The sequence below is a fragment of the Epinephelus moara genome, chromosome 24, assembly GCF_006386435.1.
Source record: "Epinephelus moara isolate mb chromosome 24, YSFRI_EMoa_1.0, whole genome shotgun sequence".
Classification (NCBI taxonomy): domain Eukaryota; kingdom Metazoa; phylum Chordata; class Actinopteri; order Perciformes; family Serranidae; genus Epinephelus; species Epinephelus moara.
In genome coordinates, this window is record NC_065529.1 from 22,189,473 (window position 1) to 22,211,876 (window position 22,404).

Here is a 22,404-nt window from a genome sequence, read left to right on the forward strand (position 1 = left end):
CATCTGTCTGTACTCCCCTACAGTACCAACACTATCCTCACTGTCTGCCAGCTTATTTAGCCCCTCAGCTGTGTATTGTTGTGAGTAGCATAGGCTTCATTTTCTGTGAAATGTCAGACTGTGAGTGAGTCAGCCATGGCAGGTGCGTGGGATTGGCATATACTGTAAATCTCTGGTTAACAGTATAATGAGTTAAAGGGGAGCTTCTCCACATGGAAGAAAATGTGTTGGAGGAAAACATATTCCACACAAACAGGACTGGTTGCATGGCTTAAGCGCACGTGCACACACCCACACAAGCACACACGTACAAAAGACAGTGGACAGTGGATGCCAGCAGATTCAGTTTGTGAGCATGTGACAGAAGGATGCTCACAGGTTCTTCTCAGGCTGCCGCTGCGGATACAAGTTTGTTTCGGTGGTGGGAAACATCCCAAAAAAGGGCAGGCCGTGAAAACAAATCCCCACTCATCACCACAAAAACAGGTAGAAAGAGCCACAGCCAGCTCGTAATGGGTAATATGGTGATTGAGGTGCCCTGATGAGGTACTCTGCCTTCTATTAAAAGTGCTGTGCTTGGAGCATATCTCACTCTCACCCCTCAAACGCTGGCAGGCGATGACTAAAAGAGAAACATTCAGTCATCCTCGCTCTACACCCTCTCCCAACTAACACACATGCATGTGCAGACAGATACACTCAGACACATTCAAAGTGAGCTGAAGGCTATACTCGCACGTCTCCGACATTGTGGGAAGGGGAGGTTGGGATGTAAAGAGGGGTGGGTTAATAAAGCATTCTTCATTTGCTGATGAAGTCTTGATGCAGAAGTGGGCAGTCTTGCTTTAAGACATGTGATCTGACTCTCTCACAGCTCTCTCTCTCTCTTTCCAGCTGGGCTACATTGTAATACACACACGCGCGCACGCTCACTCACACACTCGCTCTGCCTCTCTGACACAGACTCTCTACTTAGTGCGTTGGAGAGAGGACTGAGGCTCACACTATCAGCACAGCTTCTCAATGGGGGGACGCAGCCAAGAGCAGACAGAGCAGTCATTCCACTGGAGCCTTCCGCTGCGCGCGTGAGAAGGAGACGACAAGTGAGGGGGGGTAAATTAGCTCCCTGTCATCACAACATAGGAGTTGTACTGACGGAGAAGAGGCACAGACTGAAGGAAGGAGAGGACAAGAGATCTGCACGTATGTGGCTGATACAGCAGTGACATGTTCAGCCTCCCATCACCTCAGATCCTGGCCAGTTTGTGACACAGACCCCTGGGTGTTTTGCTTTTGGTGACTGTGCTGCCAAGGATTTCAAAAGGACCCGAGCAGCAGGGGTCCAGAGGAGGTGAATACTGAGGAGGGGAGAAAAAAACAGCATTTTAGATCTTTTTGTGCGGTGTTCGGCTTACCTGGTACTGGAATTTCAGGCAGGAATCCCTGGCTTCAAAGTATGGATGGATTTAAGACAGAGGAGTGAGTCTGACTGAGCTCCTTTCCTTGTGAACACACTGCTCAGGTAAGGGTGTGGGACTTTCGAGGAATACCTTTGGTGTTTGGGGATGGGATGGGTGGGGTAGGGGGGTTGATTTACGTGGGCAAGTGTATGTTAGGTAAAGAAAAATGTGTATGAATTGAGAAAATGTGATGTGACTTGACTGGGAGACTGTATGCATGTGAGGAAATATGAAAAACAGCTTCCAGAAATATATCATTACACAATAATATACATGACCAGTATGTTATATAACTTTTGAACAAGTGGGTAAAATAGACTTCTAATAATGACAACATTGCAAGTGCATTACATCTAATAAAATGCAATAAAAAGTTGAGATGTAAATATAAGATGGCAGCCTAAATAATGTTATGACACCTCGATCATCCTCTGTGGTTTCACCCTGCTGTATGACAGCCACACACAGGCGGTTTTTAGGGACTCATCAGTGAAGTTGTCTCCCCAGCAGAAGTAGTGCAGGCTGCGAGAAACAAAACGAGTCTCATTTTGTTAAATCAATGCTGCACGCAGGTGCATCATGCGCCTGCAGGTGTGACTGCTGTTTCCACTCCTCGACCGCATCCACTCTCTCACGCTGGACTTAACCAATTACGCACAGAGGAGCTGTCCTCCCTCGCTTTATACGTGACACTACAAAAGTGAGAATAAACTGCTTTTCTTTCTTACCCGCATGGAAATAAACAAGATGGATATTTCTACAAAAGCTCTCGTGCGCAATGGAAGCGAGGCTGCAACATCGACAGGAAGAGTTGTGTTTTCTTGAAAGCTGCTTTCTTTCCCTCTGAAGTTGCCGCTAAAAAAATGATGCCCATGCCTGTTCGTTTTTATTTAAAGTCTACCGTGCGTCTCCACCTCTGGTAAAAACGCCGCTGGTAAGACCCACATTTTATTTTCGGCAAGAATGCCTCCCGATAACCGGGAGGAGCTCAGAGTATGCAATATGCTGTTAACCATGCAAGCGCAACGATATTCCTGTGAATATGAAGAAAGCTCCTTTTTCTCTAACCACACAGAAATACTGTGTGGTTAGAGAAAAAGGAAGAAGAGGAAAACATACCCATGGGACCAGTTCACATTTCCACAAAACCTCGGATTATGGTGGATTTAGCACAGGGGTGGGGATTTACAATGTGCTGTTCATAATTGTATGCTTAATTTTCGCTGAATATTAAGCAGTCTCAATGTCACTGAGGGCACACAGCACACGGGTAACATTTAGCAGCCTAATAGCCTTAATCTCAGATGCACATCAAAACACAAAGTGGTCTAGTTGGAGCACACAAAGCAAGCAGTGGCTTTTGGAAACAACTTACTGGATCAGGCCTGCTTTCATGGCACTTTGTAACATTCCTGTGTATACAGAGTCCTCATTTCACTCTGAGATTTCCGTGGTTTGAAGTTCATATTCAAGAGACTCCCTGGGGCTCACAGTCTGCTTTATATTCTCTTGTGTATTGAGATATAGTAGAATCCAACTTTAAAGGAGTGTTAGATCACACTGTCACATTAGAGCGTCGCATTCACTCAAAGAGTCACCACCTAAGTGAAAAATGACACATGTAAAACATACAGTCAGTGCCTGTGATATCTCAGTGACACAGTGAGTGATTTCGGTGCAATATACTCCTCTCAAAACTGATGATCAGTCCAGGGATTATTCATTTTCTAAACAGTCTAGCTAAACAGGATGCAGTCGGCAGAGAGCCACAGTTTGGCTTGGAGGAGGTGGGTTGATGCTTTTTGAATTTCCCACTGCGGGGTCCTGAATGGAGAGAAGCACTAATAACACCTGGGAAGGAGGAGAGCCTCATTATTCAATGAGGGCTAAGGCGTGTCTCCATATGCTGGCCCTCACCAGCCATTAGGCAGTCGCTGAACAAATCTGCGAGAAGCTGTTAGTGCTTAGAAATGCAGTCTTTTAGAAACTCTGAGAATATTCAAGGCTGTCCTGTTGCTGTGTATGGGACTGTAATTTTCACCATAAAATTATTACAGTCTGGCAGAGGTTATTTTCCTTTTTCTGCATTTCGGTATTTCTGCATGGTACAAGTCTGTTTCAGACTTCAACAGGTTTTAAGACAGATACTGACATGATTAACTTTCTGTTTCCTTGAAGCCTGTGTCTCCTCTTTTTATGTCTACTCCTAGTGTTATTATGAAGAAATACCTATGCACATACCTTTGAATGAATCATACTAGTAGACATGTTGTTCTGAATATTTCTAGGTGATGTCCACAGATAAAGCAGTGAACTATTTTGTGTCTTTTATTTAGAACACATTAAATCAAACCCAATGTTTGTGTTGTAAATATGTATGGAGACATGCTGTAATACAACTGTTTCCCTGCTGTTTCTCCCCCCGCTGTGTGCCGTCCTGCAGACACGGCCTTACCATGTCCTGGTTGCTGGCCATGTGGATTAGCCTCGGCTTCCTGCTGTTGTGCCAGGCCACACTCTACCAGACCATCCAGCAGCACCATGTGGCCCGGCCCGGTCGCACCGACATTCTCACCCTGGGTACGTGTACCTCTTTGTCAGATTTTTCGGCTTCACAGTACCAGTGTTAGAGTGCGAGACGGTTGCCCTCGATGGGGCAGCAGTTCTCAGCCCTGGCTGTTTAAAAGCAACAGCGAGAGACTGCTGCAGTATGTCAGAATGATTTGCCACGGCACTGTACTGTATCGTGATGATTCACCGTGCTCGCAGTCAGGCAAAGGCGATGACTACTAATTGTGCTTCTAATTGCATGTGCTTATATTTAGTCATACTTCATCTTTCTATCCGTATACATTCTGTGCTATTAATAGAAGGAATACGTGGACAGAGTGTTTGACTTTGGTTCTTTGGCTGAGCTGCAAAATGCTTTCAAATAAGGAGCATCTTCAAACATTGTGAGTTAGCTGGTAGGGAGTTGATCTGTGTGTGCAGCAAAGACTTTTTGACTACTACACCCTGAATCTAGCTGGCAGACTGTTACGAGTAGGACAAGCTGTAGGCAAAAATCCCTATTACTGTGCTAGTAGCCAAGGGAGCTTTGATCACTGTGGCTTAGATGGAAATGACAATTATGTTTCCCTCTTTTGCACTAGCAACGTTTGGCAATTAAGCCCGGCGCCTTCTGCACCGTAGGGGCAAAAGGGGAGGGTAGACGCCGAGGCGGATCTAATTCTCTGATTATGGAAAAGCTTACCAGCATTGCTTGTGGTGTATGTGGGAGTGTTACAGGGAAGGCAAAGGTTTTCTTGAGCAAAGCAGAGGCTTTCTTTAAGCTTCTAACAATGAGTGTGACTCCCATGCTGAACCCTCGTACAGAGTGGGGCTCTCTCTCCAGAAGCCAAGCGGCTGTTAAACATTGATGCTATCTTCTGCTTGGTTCCCTTTGTGTGCGTCGCATTGCCAAGCAAAAGAGGCAGTAATTGAAGCAGAGCAAGAGTGAGGGACGGAGAAAAAAAAGTCCAGCATTGAATCCTCCCTACTTGTGTTGAACATTGGTGACTTTAAGCAGCATGTCGGAGAATTGGCTTACTTTTGCTTTGGAACAGCTGACACAGGAAAATCCCAGCTATGATAGATAGAAAGTTCTCAAAGTATCTCGGTCCTGTTAATTGGAACAAGAGGGTGAGGGATGAGCGACAGAGAGCTCCGAATGAATTTTTAAAGCCTGGCTTCCAGTTTTTCTGTGTTTTTTTTTCTTTTTGACTGGTTGGCAAGTCGAGCTTGGTGCCAAAGATGTACAAGGAAGTGCAAGGCTCAGTAAGTGTCTCTTGAATAATGCAGTGGTCCCAAAGGAAAAGAAAGGAAAAAAAAAAAAAAAGAGCCCCCACCCCGCCACCCCCATCCTCTAACCTCCACCCCTGGCGTAGATCTAGAAGAGTCATCCAGGCAAAAGATAGTTATGGCTGAGGGTTCTCTGGAAGGTTTGCTGTCAGACAGATCAACTCACACTATGACTGCATACAACACTAAGCCGTCTACGGACACGCACATGCTCACACATTTACACACCATTTTCTCACTGAGGCCATTATGGTGTGGCATTTTCATGGGCCCTCTGGGGATACTGGAGCTGTGTTCAGGACACATTAAGTCTGAGAGGATGCAAGCTTACACTGTACAGATGGATGATAAACACACACACGCTGCTGATTTGATGCTTTTCAGTCTCAGATTTCATTTATTTCATTAGACTGATTCAGGCTGAAACACTCACGTCACCGAGAGGTAATCAAAGAGAGATGTTTTACAGTAAACCAACATTCCCACTGCGACTGATGATTCGTTACAGCGTTACTGTGTTTAGCACTCTCCAGAAAACTTTTGAAACTAAACAAACTGTGAAGGCTGACAGCCATAATTGGTGCTGACACTCATAATCGGAGTATATGTTATGATATTTTACTATCTTAATCAGCAGGCTTCCCAGGGATAATGGTCTGGGCGCTGGGAGAGAACACATCTCTGTCTGTTTTTTTCCTTATTGCTGCGCAGCAACTGTACAATTTACAGTATATCATGTTTTTTTAAGAGGATTAAGCTGACATCAGTCTTACTCAGCTGTGGGGTGGCGTTAACCGATCTAACCAGAACTGCTCTCTCAGAATTGAAATGCTATGATGAATATTTGAATTAGAATTGATTTTATAATTTGAGAAGCTCTCTGGTTTCATTGAGGCCAGAGCCCTTCAGATATAAATAGATATGGCTATGTAGGACGTAGCAAAAAAAAAAAAGAAAGATGTCTTGCCTTGAAAAAAATCCATTGGCTTTCATGCTTTTCTGTTTTTCCATAATCAAATAATATTTCTGTGTTTCTACAGCATGATGAAAAGATGAGTGTTATACACTCTGCCTACAGAAAATGAAGTTGTAAAATGCTTTTGTTAATGAAGCGTGAGAAAGACAAGATTCAAAATGTCTTTGCTGATAAACGGATTAATAGAAATCGTGTTTTATCTCAGACTCACACATGCCTTCAGTTTCCTGAGATTATTGATTCATTATCTTTTTATTGCTTGATGACAAGATAGGTGAAACTGCCTTCCTGTACCTTGCAACGTGACATGCTTTGCTACTGTATTGTCTTCTGGAGGATCACAGGCCAAGTTTTGAAGTGAAATAGGGGGTTGGTATTTGTAAGAAAACATGTCCTGAAATAAATTTTTTGAGGATCTTGGCGTACAGCCCGGCTGACTGTCTGAGAGACTGAGTGGTGCAAAAACTCACACACCATCCCACATAGACAAAGATACACAGACAAGGGGCTGCGAGGGGAAGTGAAGGTCATGTTGAGCTAGGTACAGATGTAATCCTCCGGCCTGTTGAAGCATCTAACAATGTTTGAGAAATCAGCTTATCTGCCTCCTGCAACAGTGAGCTGACGGTGCATACCGGGAAAAAAAAAAAAAATAAAAAAATAAAAAAAAGCAGAAGAAATGCGACTGCCAAGATAAAGTTTCAAGATCGCATTTATTTATTTTTTTCAAATGTTTCCGTGACAAATCGGCATAGTCACCGCTGAGGCAGAGATTGAGTAACGAGTTGCTTGACTGCTTCGTCACCTGCTCAGGAAGCGGCGCTGCTCTCTTTCCCATGAGCCTCTGCTTTCACACAGCCCTCCCCTGCGTCCCAGCTAGAGCGGCTGAAGATTGATGGTGGCCTGATTCTGGGCAGCCAATTCTGGTCTCTCAAGAAATAATCCACTACATTGACAGATGAGCTGAATGTGACATGACACACACAAGCCCGGTTCTGCACTCTCCCCACCTGCCAACACAGTGAGCAGAAGTGTTCACTGCCAAGACCGCTGCTGCACAAACCAGGCCACTCTTGACAGCACATAGTACCGGACTCCATCACAAGTCAGTAAAAGTGTAACCAATTTACATCGTCAGTGCATCGCTGAAGTTACCGTAGATTGGTGTTAAATTGAAAGCGCTCCCTAATGTGGCGCCTCCTCAGTATGATACAGTATTGTCATTAGGCAGGTACTGTATTTATTTACCCTTGTTCAGCTGCAGTATGCATACAGTAGCCATGTTCATAATGTATGAATACCCAGAGGGGCAGTCTGAATATAACAACACTTTAGTTGCTGCTTTGTTTTATTATGACTCTGACAGGGCAGTTTAAGAGAGTCTCAGATCTAATAGAACAACATGATTCCTGTTCCAGGTGCAGCTGTAAAACTAACTCTTCTCGCCTGTTACACTTTGATAGCAGTCTGATGCTGACGTTTTGTTTGACCTTTTTTTTGTGTGAGCTATGATGACAAGGCAGTACAGTGTATATGTGCACTCATACTATATTATTAAATACCTTATTGTTTAGAGGTCTAGTGTATAGGATTTAGGGGGATATATTGGCAGAAATGGTGATATAATAAGTGTGTTTTCTTTGGTTCATAATCACCTGAAAATAAGAATCGGATTTTTGTTACCTTTGAATGAGCTGAATATCTGAGCGTGTCCTTGTCTATGGAGTCCACCATGTTGCACTGCCATGTTTTTGCAGTAGCCTAGAACAGACAAACCAAACACTGGCTCTAATAGGGGCAGTCACTTTTTTCAATTGGCCCCTCAGTGAAGAGCCGAACAGTGTCAAGAAAAACACAGATGTTTAATGTGAAACTGCTCTATTTAGTGTTTTTATTGTTCATCTGTTTATTTGGCTGATAATTCAGCTCCTGGTAAAAGCCTCCTGAATGTCTGGATCTTATGTTATCAAAGAAAAAAGGTGAGCACACATTAGCAGGTGCCGGGATAGCAGCCCGTCTGCAATGAGCTGAACAGTGTCAGATTTGTAACATGACGCTGGTTTATTCAGTGTTTTACCAGTTTAATCATCTGGTTTATTTGTTTTTTAGTGGAAGAGACTTCTGCAGATAATTTAACTCCCGGTAAAAACCCTAAACTGCATAAAATAACTATGTAGTTACTGTGACATCACCCATAGGTTTGTGGACTGCTGTTTTGCAGCCTGGACGAGAGGTCATAGCTGTGAAGAAGTGAGGGGTGGTTTCACCAAAACTGTTTTTTGCACCAGCTGGACATGCTAACATGGGGTCCGTGGGGATTGACTCACTTCTAGAGCCAGCCTTCAGTGGCCATTCAGAGAACCTGCAGTTCTTTGGACATCCACATTGGCTTCATTTTCCAGCACAAGATGTTACTGCTTGGTAAAAACCTCCAAAACTAAAGTCCTAAAAGAATGCTAACCAGAAGTTCACGCTTGGCACATGGGAGACATTTCAGCTGGTTACAATCTGCAGTCCTCATCGCTAGATGCCTCTAAATCCTGCACACTGCTCCTTTCAATTACCTGCTGCTATATCATAATCAAAGGCTCAGAAAAAATGATTCATCTGTGAGTGGTAGCCATAGCCATGCTGATTCTTGGATGTACATAAAAGACCGTTGTGCAGTCAGTACACAAAATGGGTGATGGTATAGCTGAAAAGGATGATAACTAATGCAGTGGTGCTGCTGTTATGTTTTCATCCCCTGATTTGAAATAGCTTGTAAAGTCTAATCGCAGATGATTGGAAGGTATTTTAATGAGCTCATTGTTCAATGTGCCATAATGCTCCCTCAGTGTGGAAAAATCTTTGAGGTGGAAGAAAACATGTAATTACTTTGATTAGTCAAGATGCATCACATGGTCAAACAAGAGCAACAGCCTGAGCATCAGCAAGGATGTGTTGGGAGAATTAAGAAATGCATCTTTGACTTTAAGAACACAACATGTCAAAATACTGTAGTGCTCAACTTTAGCTTTATGTATCTATTGAAGCTCAAGTTTTTTTAACTTTAGATCTAAGGGCTGGAGTTTTCTAAGGAGGGAAAAATCTGACAAGATACAGTGTGTTGAAATAAACCTTGAACTTGATTTAGGATTGCTGTCTTTTGCTAAATGAGGACAGGGTAGAAGTCTGGAAGCCATACATACACACAGTATGAATTGATTTTTTTTTTCTCCTTCTTCTTTCCATTGGCGAACGGATGGCTGCTTCAGAAGATTGATGATTTTTCTGGCAGTGTTTGGGAATGTGAAGAAATTAGCTTCACTGGCTCACAAACTGAATGCACGTACCGTTTTCAACTGGGAACTCATTTCCATAGTTCTCAGACTCCTCATTACAAGTGTTAGCGGCAGAGACGCAAAAGTGAACACGCACTTTTTTTCCAACGCAGTCATCTTCAAAGTGGTAATCTTGCTGCCTCGCTTCTTCTGTGGCGTGAGAGCTTTGATGAACAGCGTACCCATCCATACTACCCGCAGGAACAGCTTTCTGTATGGGCTCTCTGTGTTTTTGTTTTGCAATTAAATCAGCTTTATTTACACCCTCATTAAACTGTGGGGACTAATTAGTGTGAGAATTGATGGTGAAAGAAAATTCAATTAAATCACAGCCACTTGAATGGATGACGCCTTAATCATATTTTTCTATCACATCCATGTCATTACTGTCCAGGGTTGTCGGATAGCCTTTTATGTGGTTGCAGTGAAGGCATGTTTTAATCCGCACTACCTTACATGTGTGTATCATGTAAAACTACCTCCTTAAGAGCTAAATTAACCTATAGGGAAACAGAAATCATGAATTATATATGATATATATGATACAGATTTAATTAGAAACATTCATTTTTTGGAACATAGCATCTAAATCCTGCCGTTTGCCAACAAAGGAAGTAGAATCCTATAATCTACCTCCACATGGGATTATAATTGCTTTGAAAACTGTGGGCTTAGGTAGAGAGCTCATCTGCGCTATGTGATCTCACTTTCTATCACACAGCATGCCCTTCGAGGTAATGAAAGCAACCTTTCTAAAAAACTAGGCAATAACTGCCTTATCATTCAGGTGCCGAGCAGCTCTTTCTCCGTGCCTGGCCTCTTCCCCCAGCCCTCCATCGTCTTGCGCCCCCACCTCTCCCTCCTCCCTCCATCTCCTCGTCTCTATCGGCCCCTCAGACGATTTGTCATGGATCAGATGAGACAATTTGTCATGGATTAGTGCACTTAAATGTCTGTGTGATAGTGGAAGCAGTCACTGGAAAAGCTTAGGAATCCTATTACACTGCGTTTTATGGCCAGCGAGAGGGGAGGTAGGAGTGGAGGTTGAATTGGCACTTTCTATGGCCTGTGTGCCATTTCTTGACTTTTTCCAGCGCACATAATCAGATATTCACTTAGAGGTGAGCGCCACTGATGTGTCTAAACTGGGAAAGTAGAACAGAAGTTATATGTTCTTTCTCGGTTCACCGCTTGTTCAATATGTTGCTATTTCATTGACTGTTGGCTAAGCCCCGCTACGGCTGCCACGCTTTCTGTTCTTGCACAGCACATTAGCAGTTTACAATGATAACAGTGGTAGATGTACCTTTTAAAATTTGTAGTCATTTTCGAAACTATGGGCTTTTGATTTCACACGGAAGTCAATAAAAGCAGGCTCTGTATACCTGGCTATGTTGGATTTTATCCGCTAGAATGCCAACTGTTGCTAACTGATACGATCAGCGGGACTAGCAACCGTAAGCTAATGCTAAAAGCCAGAGTTGGTTAACAACAAAGTCTTAAAATGATTTTTTAATGTTTCTGTTTTATTTGTTTTAAAACAAGACCCATATAGGGGTCATAAATATGCTATTGTTACTCTAAAATCTGATATACTTGCAGTTTAGTTCCCATGCAGTGCAGTGTTCCAGTCTTGAACAGGAATTATTTTAATGTAACCTGTAACCCAAGACATGCTCCTTACCTTTGGACAAAAATGCTAGGTTACTATTGTAAGTAGTAAGCTAATTAGCCAGACATGCTAACATTTGCAGCTTACGTTAGAGCACAAAAACCACGGATGTATAAAGAGAACCGGATAGAGTGTCAGAGACAGGGCCCTGTTCACTCCTATGAAAGTTGCTCAGTGGCGTGTAAAGGTAAAAAAGCTTGGGATGAAATCACCTTGACCTTCAGCATTCTGGTGGGCATAGAGCAAGCGCAGTAGGTGACCAAGCTGCTAATTTCCACCTGCTAAGCAGCTAACTTCCAGTTTATCCCTCCGCTTACTTGAATAGGGTAAAAAATGGTTTAATTGTGTGGCTCCTATAGACTTTTGAAATGTCATCGGACTGACTGGATCAAATCAACATAGTGAAACGAGGGTTGTGCAACTCAGAAAAATATATCTACTGTTTTACAGATGTCTCTTTCACAATAAAATCTATGGGGAAAACTGTTTTTGGCTCCATTGCTACAGTTGGTTGATAACCAGTTTTGCTGGTCCAGTCTGGTGTTGGTGTTCTGGCAAAGAGGTCCACATCAGCAACCTGTGCTGACAGCGTCACTGCACGAAATCCAACTTGTATTGCATTAGTAAAAAGTAATATGACAACATGATAAACATAATATTATGTTTATAAATGGAGCAATGGAGCCACTGGTGTCTGCCAGGTGTTGCACAATTTATTAGGCTGGCATCGGCAACATGAAGGAGATCAAATTTCAGTAGATGTTGGAGGGGGACGAGCAGCACACGCTCATTTGATTTTTGGAGTGACAAAGGAAACATGGCAAAGTAAGTCTCTCAAGAAAACTAAAACTGTACCACTATGCGACATTTTGAATTTGAAGCTGACAAAAGATACGCCCTAACTGCCTGCAAGCTATGCAATGCGCTGTTCTGAGATAAATTTTTGTCAGATGCCATGTTTTTTTTTTTCATATATGTAGCTCACTTTGAAATGGATGAAGAACGGCAGATTCATGAAGCTGAAGCGTAGAATTATGTAAATGATGCAGACTTATTTTACTACAAAAACCTGGCCAGCTGAATGGGAGCAGTCACCAGGGAGCTAAAAGTTTCTGGGAAGGTAAATGACCATCGCGAATGACAAGCTGGGCTGCTTGCTGTTGGCTGTATTGTCATTGTCAGTAAATATCACCGTATGAAACGTGTTTTCTTTTTTAAAAAGTTAACAGTACATACATAGGAAGATAGCAACTAGACTACTCACCCAAGTGATTACGTCTCTAGTTTGACCTCAAGCACACAGCTGATATTTATATGGTTTGTTTGACATAACAGAAGTACATATTTAATGGAGTTAATGTGGACAGAGAGTTCTGATGTTAAGCGATGCTACGCGAAATTCAGTTGCTAGTTATTAATTATTTTCCACTCAGAGGTGGAGCCGTTAAGTAGGACACCTGGTAAAAGTTGGTATACCGGTTTGGTCCAGTATTTGGTGAAATATCAAACTGGTTTGTGGCCCCACCCTACCCATCCCATCATGTTATGGACCTGGAAGTTCTAATTCCGCGTTTGGCCATTATGTAAAATTGGTTTCAAAGCCCACCACAGTGTCTGTGGGTTTGACACAAATGCATAGCTTTATCCATTTTGTTTGCTCTTGTGTTTTTTTGTTTTGTTAAGGCTAAACAGAAATCCATACATACACAGAGTGTAACTCTCATTAGTAGAGGCTCATGCACACTGCTTCTCTGTGTGGAGAAAGGTAAAGCTTGACAGACCTGTCCTGCCTTGTTACAGTTGTTAAGTTTGATTGGGGATGAGGTTCAGGATGTTATTCGCCTTTTAAGATTATTACAATATAAACTTCCCCCCGAATTGTACCTGCTCATTTGTAGCCAAATGTGTGCAGTCTGTATTTCGAGTGCCTCTTACAGCAATAAATTATTCAGTGAGAAATAATCTATGTTTTTCTCACTGTTTCATATTCTGTCTTGGCAAACAGATCCTGATTCACCTGTGGCAATATTGCCGTGTCATTAGTATTTATTGACTCAGCGGTCTTTCTCATCTCAAGCCTTTAACTGAGTGTACTCCTGTGCATTTTTACCCTCCTTGAGTGAGATTAGATTGTAGTAGATTAGATCCTATTCTTCTCTGATGTCAGATAATTGTATCAGACAGAGTGCACAGGTGCTATTTAACACAGGTGGCTCACTCCCCCAGTTATTTCCAATAAATGGAAGAATATGAAAATGGACAAACCACTCACACAGTGTTCAAACATCTGTTTAGCAATACCTTGAGATACATGTCTGTGTGCCACAGTTAGTCTATTTTCAGCTGTCTGTTTTAAATAGTATTCTATCTGTACTTTTTTCTGTCAGCTCTTATTTATCTCAGCCCCTTGTAGCACTTCCATTTTATTTATACTAAACAGAGCAGCAGAAAGTTACTGTATCATACATCATTACCATCTTTATTCATACAATATCTTATGCAGCTTCGCTCTCACCTCTAGGCCCCTCAAGCCCGTTAGTAGCGTCTTGCTGAAGTGAAATAGCTTGCTTATGTTAATGGAGCAAAGAGACACACTGCCAGGTAATTGTGATGCAGCAGAGCTACTTCGTGGCATCATTTAGAACCACTGCGGGGGACAAATGTTACTCATTGAGTGTTTTGTTTGCAGAGGACTCACTTTGCCCCAGCAACTCATTTACCCAGTGGCAGTCAAATTAGGTTGTCTTAACCATACTACTAATTTACTTTCCAAATCGTTTTGCTGCATTACTTCTGTCTTTGTAGTCTTTTTGCAGTCAATTTTGTATTTTGTAGAACATGTTACCTCTATCTATCTATCTATCTATCTATCTATCTATCTATCTATCGGGTGTAACAATACATGTATTTGTATTGAGCTGTAGAGTATGAGGCTTTTGGGTCAGTACGCATCACATTACAAACCAAATGATACATTGAACTATCCTTTTACATTAGGAATTACATTTGGAAAATAAAATATACAGCTGAAATCCTTAGACCAGAAATAGAAGATCTTTCAATAACTTATAGGTGCGGTCTTTGGAGCCACTTTGGTTTGGCAGAATCTAAAGAAAACCCCAATACTTTTAGCCATATAACTGTTTTTTTTCAGAGAGCCAAATTAATATTTTAGCCATGTTTTTCTCCTCTCTGGCTTCACTTCTGACATCTTAGGACAGACACAGATAGAATCATTGATTCTAAATTTAAGCTTCTGCCTTTGGACTGATCAATTCCTTCTTCACTGACATTTTAGCTTCTGAAATATTTAAAGTTAAATGTCTGTGTAACAAATATTTTAATATTAATAATGGATCACAAGACTACTGCAAGTAGTGGAAAAACCCACAGAAAATTATTACTCGACTCTGCAGTTTTCCTCAGTTCTACAAAACTTTACAGTGGTTTCAGCTCAGTGTTTTGATTTTCTGGTCCACAACTTTACTGTTTCGGTTCAGTGACAGGGCTCTTATGATGCTGTTATGGCCACTCTTTTCAGCTAAAAAGGTCACTGTATGCCTCGCACCATACAGCAGACTAACAAAGTTAGCTACTATCTGGTAAACATATATAAGAGAGCATTTCGCAACTATAGAAGCCATATATTCTGTTCTAAATTGGTGGTGGAGACCAAAAACAGAGCTAAAAGGGAGTAAATATCAGACTTGCATACGAGCTTGTTTTCTTCAAAATTACTCAATGCTGGTTTTAAGTGCATCTACTGTATATTCTTCTGCTATCATGTTACCCCTCTAAACGTACACACACCTCACTTACGTACACTCAAAATGTGTGAAAACCACTCTATCTTTGTACCTTCTGTGTTTCAGGATTGTTTTCACACTCATAATAACATGAAATTTGAGCTGCATATATTCAATTTGTTGCCAAGGTGACTTGCTTTCTCAGTTTGGCCCAGTGAATCATTCATTCGAGCCCTGACGGGACAAAAATGGATTATGGGGTTCGGAATTATGGAAACAGAAATCCTCTTGCTTGAATATGTCCCCACTTGTCAAACGAATGATTGAAAGTCTGTCTAAATTTTCCACCCGGGGTGCTCTGTCAGCATTAGCTGAGGTCTATTTGTCTTGTCTGATGTGTCTGGATGAATCTATGCGGCTGCTGTGCCGAGGCAGAACCGTATTGTCTTATCACAGCTTTATCTGACAGCAGACGCTCTAATAATGGAACTTAGGTTGAGATGTCACAGTTAACTGTTCATCACTGCGGTACAGGATACGACAAATGAGATGGACACAGGCAATACCTGAATAAATGGGAAGGATATCTTATTTTAATCTTCATGTTGTGGTTTTTACACTATTGTGCATCTTGCAATGAATGTGCCAGTCACTTTTACTGTCCACAGCGAGAATGGTGACAGACTGTTGAAAATGTAGCAGGACAATTAGTAGCCACTGTCCCTGCAATGTATCTTCATTTGCCACAGTATCTCCAGCACATGTCAGGTTCACTGAACATGGCTCAATGCCCTCATACCTTCCTGCTCGGCGCCAGGAGGGTGAGAGAATGAAGGATGAGGTGGCACTTGCATGTGTCTGTCTGTAGCCTAATGACCCAGAGGAGCTCTCTCTCTCTCACACACTGTCTGTCTCCTCACTTTTATGCTCTTTGTCTTTGTCGTTCTCTGGACACCTCGTCTGCCTATTAGCTCTGCAGCTCATCTGCCGCGGGTCTTATCCCAATCTTATTCTTTTACTCACAAGCTCCTCTATGCGTCAGTTCCCTCTGTGGACTTGCCAAGAAAGACACGTTTAACTTCAATGATCATGGGGAAACTGAGCAAAGTTGGCAGGGTGTATTTGTAAGGAAATATTATTTAGAACCTCAGGCAGCCAGGCAGGCTATGTAGGATTTTCTCTTCCTCATCTCACGTCCCAGAGGTTTAAGTGGTATGAGCTACCGAGATTTTCCAACAAAAAGACCTTTTGACCTGCTTTCTGTAAGTTTTGTGAGTTGAGTTTAAATGAGGATTAATGCCTGCTCCGAGGAACTTGTTCAACCTTTTCCCTGAAGGCATCAGGGGAAGTATGAGGATGGCATACATGTAGAAAATAAAAGTGTGATTGGAACGGAGCTGATAGAACTGAATACCTTTCCACATGCTGTCTTTGATCATGAAATATTTTCCTCTTCCTCAAGGATTTCAGTCCTCTCCGAGGCATAAACTGCAAGGCACACATGCATGCTAAATAAAGAAGGCTGGAACTGTACTGATGTATAACTGGATCCCTCACCTCAGCTTTTATCATAATATTTTTTTTCTCTGTCCTTGCAGAGTTGAATCTGCATCAAGGCTTGTGAGCTCAAGCTCCTTCATGAAAGACAAACAAAAACATGAGTTTTATAATCTCACAGCTTTTACATTGTAGGACATCCTGGCTAAGTCAGGGTGCAGAATAATTTCATCCTTCGCAGCCACAAAAGGGAAGCATGAAAATAGCTGAAATAACATGTCTGTACCCTGCATCTGGCCTAAACTGTGTGGGTTAATGTATACTGTTTATACCAGTGTTAAAGCTAAAAAAATAAATCAATGTTTAATCTCTAGATCCTGATATTTTACCAATTCTGTGTTGTAAAATAATTTCCATAGACAAGCTAAATATTCCTTTATTTATCTTTCTAACGCCCCCAATTGATGGCCTATGTTCCTGTAAATGTGTGTGACTTGGTGTAAGCGTGTAATAAAACGTCTACTGAGCTGAGCCAATGTGCTCTGCTCTCGTCAGGATCAAGGGCTTTAGTTTCGCTCTCAGCAGACGCAAAGAAGCACAGTAGCAGTGTGATGTTTCACTGAAGAGAGAAGAAGTACCTCTGGCTCACTTACTGTATATTAGCTTTTCGTATTACATTCCACCTCTCCCCCTGTTTTGCTGAGTGCAAGCCTCGTGTAGAGCTGTGCTCACATCTCGACACGACTCCCCCTCTTCTCTTAGGTGCAATCAAAGCGCAAGCCTTTGATTTAACCATGAATAAAATACAGAAATGTTTTGTGATACATTCAGTGGAGTGAGCAGCACCTCTGTCTCGCTTGAATGTTACAGTTCTCTCTCTCTCTCTTTTTTTTTTTTATTTAAAGAATGCGTGTCAGGCAGAGAGCTGGCAGACAGAGAAGAAGCTGGCTCTGTCTCAGCACTCATATTAGTCACAGTCACCAATATTATTCATTCACTATCTTAGTCACTTATGTCATACTTTCATATCTTTATCACCTGAGTGATTGGAGGTCTGATATGCTCACGTGCTCTTAGCATGATAATTACATTCTGTACATGACAAAGCACCACCTTTACATGAAACATGGCTTCTGCAGGAGTTGCTGCCTCTCACAGTTTGTTGGGATATATAGAGGAGCTGTGCGCATTCTGTCAGGGCAGTCACACCACACCGGGTCTCTGTTCAGCAGCATGTTGCTGTAGTGATGTTATTACAGTTTTGGATGATTCACATGAGAGGGCAGGCAGGCAGACAACACATTTTTTTTTTCTCGGCTCTTCAGCAAATGAGAAATGTCACCCACAGCTGCAGCTGGGGCAGGCTTGAGGGGGTACATATTCAAAGAGCTATGACTATTTGTTCCACTGGTGTAATGTAGTTGGCGGTATACACTGGAGGGTAGAGGAATACATGCCAGGAAGGGTGGGCGGTAAAGGAATACTTTGGGAGAACAGAGGGGTGAGGAAGATAAAAACCTCTGAGCAAGACTCATTTAAGGGACTGGAGGTAAGGCTGGGTGGAAATGATAATGACAATTTTCCTGATAGAAATATAACAAATGTTCTATAATTACACCATCCATACAGCAAGAAAGGGGGTGCTTATGTACCTTGGGGTTCTTTCACACCTGCCCTGTTTGGTTTGGTTCATTCAAACTCAAGTCTGTTTGCCACCTAAGTGCGATTCGTTTGGGCAGGTGTGAACACAACAATTGCACTCAGGTGCGCACCAGAACAACTGGACTGAGACCTTCTTGAAGAGGTGGTCTCGGTCCGGTTACAATCGAACTCTGGTGCGGTTCATTTGTGGTGAGAACATGTTCCGACCTCAATCCGAACCAACTGCAGTCGCATTACGCATTGTTTGGGTTAAACATGAGCATGTTACAGTCCTGGAGGATTATTAATGTGTGCCTCCTCCTGTACTGCCTTATTTTGTGCAAGTTTTCTAGTTGGAGTCTCGCCTCATTTTCAAACTGCATGGTTTGCCTAAAATGAACAATGACAGCAATATAGTACACGATGACCAGCGCTAAAATCTACCTGCATCATCCCTCCATTGTGACATTAGAAAGTGTCACATTTATCTTGCAAGTGTGCTCTTCTTCAACATTTTGTTTACTTCCTGAATTTTTCCCACATGGAAATTCTGACCAATCAAGAGCAGCTTTCTCATGCAAGGAATTTGATCTGGTCCGTTTGTAAATGCTGCCATGAGAACATCAACTAACTCTAGGCTATTATGCAACTTTGTGACAAAATTAGTCCCTGATTCGGACCAAAGCAAGAGAACTTTAGGTCTGACAGCACCCTTAAACGCTAGTTGCCCCTTGCCATTAAAGAGAGAAGGAGTAGGGGAAGAGAAACTCGCAATCAAGGCTTACTGTGACATAATGCAATAGCTTGGCAACTAAGCTAATGAATTTGCCACATAACGTTAGCAACAGTAGCTGTATTGGTAATGTCAGTTAACTTATCTGATACGTTACATCGGCTAACATTACTCAGGAGCATCTGCTTTAAACTTCAAAGAAATAATGATTTTTATGATTAATTGATAGCGTAATCATCGATATGAGCTGCTAGTTTTTATCCTGATCATTTTTGGCCCTAGCTGCAAGTATGAGTTCGATCTTGAGAATATCTGTTTCTGACACGCTGCTCTCTGCTCTGACATTGTGAAATTAATGTGTGTGCGCTGTGTATGTGCATGTCGCTCTTTGTGTATCACAACATTGTGTCTGGGGTTGAGATGTGCAAATAGAAAAGGATCAGTTCCACTCAAGCACCCACAGAGGTGCAACAGTATTTTCATTTTCAACCTCGAACTTTCTGTTAGATTGAACCTTAGTCTTTTCATAACTCGGTGTCAGATGTGTCATACAGATTTCAGCCCTCAAAGTACTGTCAGACATCCTGACTTTTGATGACTTTTCCCACAGCAGAACAGCAGTGTCACTTCTGTTTGTGTCTAGTTAATAATAACAGTAATTTCACAGTGCATGCCAGATTCATATCTTATTCTGTGTCGTTATTTTTATTTACTTGTCTTGCTTAACCAAAGGACAAACTTTACAGTGTCAAATCAATCTTCAAATTAACTGCTGTTCTGGCTGCGAAAGATGCCTCAAATAAAGATAAAGGGATGTGGGAATAAAGTTTATGGCAGCATGTTTGAGGAGAGTTATTGCTTGTGGAGACCGTGTTCTCCTATGAGAAACTGAAAGCACTGAGAGTGAAACACAGTCGCCAAATATGTCAACAATCAGTGTGGTTTAGACTCCAACCATTAGGGCCAAGATTGGCTCTGATTTTCTTCTGTTTCGTCAAGTTGTGTTTGAAATTATTACATTTTTCTTTTGTTATTTGACTCATGTATGTCTATGTTGTCTATATATGTTCTATACAACAGGTGTGGACTCAAGTCACAACTTGGACTCGAGTCATACTTCACAAACTTGATTGCTGTAGACTTGACATGACAAAATTAAAGAAGACGTACAACTGGACTTGAACTTGAACACCAATGACTCATCACTTCACTTGAACTTGAGCTCTTTGACTTGAGAATACTTGATATCTTCCCCCCAGACCCAAAGATTAAAAAGTATGTTTTTTCAAAAATGAGCATCAAGTCATTTCATGTCCCATCATTTCCTGAATTAACATTAACTCTATTCATTCCCAGTATGTCGATGAACTACTTTGTTTGAGCCAATCTGACGGTATCCAATCAAGTTGCAGGAGAGAGCCAGGAAGAACCCAAATTGGTAACACTTTACTTGAAGGTATCTACATAAGACAGCAGTCATAAACGTTCATGGCATGTACATTATGTTTATGACAAGTTCATGACAGTGTCATGTCATAGTTATGACAGTGTCACCCTTATGTAGATACCTTCAAGTAAAGTGTTACCCTAATATTACATTATGGAATACCAGCTGGAAAATGACACCAGTGTTAATTTCATTTGCATACAAAAACTACACAGTGTTAATCAAAAAACAAATCCTGTTGGTCAGAAATTACAGATTCAACAACTTCCAACAAAATTTTTTTTTTCTTAAACAAATTAGAGAACAACATTTTTAAAGCATTAATGATGTTTGTAAATTTTACATATTATTACTCTGTTATTAAAATTGCATTACATTTGATGAAGAGTGCATTATGACTGGTTTAGGACTCGAAATTTAAAGTTTAGGATTTGGGACTTACTCATATTGACCTAGGAATTGACGCGGCTTGCCTGTCTTGACTTTAGACTTGAGTGCACAGACTTGAGACTTAATTGTGACTTGCAAAACAATGACTTGGTTCCACCTCTGGTATACAGTAACAATTTTTACTTTGTTATTTAAGTGTTATGTAGTTCTAATCAGGATTAATGTGCTTACATGCTGCAGTGGTTTGGTTAAAACTAGATTTATATTGGTTTTGGCTTTGATCAAAAGTCTGCCAGAGATGCTATCAATACAGTTAGATCTGAAGATGCATAAACTGATATGAAATCACACACACAAAAAAACAACCAAATCAAATTAAGGGTTTATCTTTCATCAGGATTGTTTAATTGTTTCAAAACTTCTTCAAGCAGAAATGCATTTGATGGTTTTAGCTTTTCATGTGTGAGAATTTTATGTTTTTCCTTGTCATATAATTGTAAACTGAATATCTTTGGGTTTTGGACTGATGGTCGGATAAATCAAGAAATTTGAAAATGTCACCTTGGGCTCTGGGAAAGAATATTTTTCACTACACTTTGACATTTTATAGACCAAAAAAAAAAAAAAGAATGAACTGATAAATCAGGAAAATTATATAAAGCTAATTAATAGGGAAAACAACCATTAGTTGCAGTCCTAGTGACAATTTTAACAGTTTGATATTTGATGCTCATGCTTTTTTTGTATCACTGCTTTAGCCATTTTAAGTGTAAAGAATCTCAGTATCCAAGCATATGGCTCACTAACATATTGAGTAAGAATTCAGTGTCGTTGGTCCTAAATGGTGGGAACCATACTCTCAGTTTCAGAAAGTCAGCTGTTTGTGTGATCAATGTTTCACCTAACACCACTAGAATACGATAAAGACACCTGGAATTACCACTTCAGCGCTGAATCAATGAAGGAAGATTTTCTGGAGCTGGAGGAGATGAAAGCCCTACAGGTGTGCCTAACAGATGTTATCCAACATCAGTGCTGGAAATGAAGGGACCTCTATCTCACTCTCTAGCCAGAGGAGTGGTGTGCTAATGTTAGTAGTATTGGTGATATTGGAAGGTGAATACGAGCCCCTCGTAAGGTCTTACAGGCTCTTGTGAACACACCATCTCATCCTGAGGTGAATTGGATGAGGCGCAGAGTACAGATCTCGTAAGTCCCCTCTAGGAGTCATGGCTCTCTCTGCAAGGGCACTTGTAATAGGTGCCTTACACATGGGACAGCAGCCATAAAACAGTCTCATATTCCTTTTCATGAGGAAGAAGGGATTGTGTAGGCTTAAATGAGGAATGTGGCTCTCATACTGTACTTGTGAATGCAAATAAACACTAGAGGCATGAATGACATGGTTTAACATGAGTAAAGCAGTGTAAAACATTAAAAAAACCATAAGGTAGTTACTTGCTAATCTTGCCAACCTCTTATTGTTAGCCGGGCAGAATGCATGTCCCTATGCTTTGTTGCTGAATACGAGAGTGAAGACAATTAAATCCATGTTTTCTGTGGAAGTGATCCTGTTCAAGCTTGCTTCCATTTGGAGACGGCAGCAATGTGTTTGAACAGTGAGAGGACTTGGCCGATCAATCTCACGTCCCCCGTCCAATGGACTAGACTACCATCGA

The 22,404-nt window shown here is 41.5% G+C and overlaps 1 protein-coding gene across 4 annotated transcripts in view; it reads left to right on the top strand.

Moving 5' to 3' along the window:
• The first annotated feature begins 925 nt into the window (after nt 1-925).
• LOC126386686 (chemokine-like protein TAFA-1) overlaps nt 926-22,404 on the top strand; it is a 146,453-nt gene continuing 124,974 nt past the window's right edge. For 2 of the 4 annotated variants that reach the window (XR_007569525.1, XR_007569526.1), the window contains exons 1-2: nt 928-1,522; nt 3,904-4,040. Coding sequence is in view for 1 of the 4 variants with exons in the window: in XM_050039186.1 (XP_049895143.1) it covers nt 3,917-4,040 (124 nt within the window). In the remaining 3 variants the exon portion in view is untranslated. Of the gene's footprint in view, nt 1,523-2,185; nt 2,395-3,903; nt 4,041-22,404 lie in introns of those variants that run through there. The other 2 variants (XM_050039186.1, XR_007569527.1) reach the window with 2 other exon arrangements.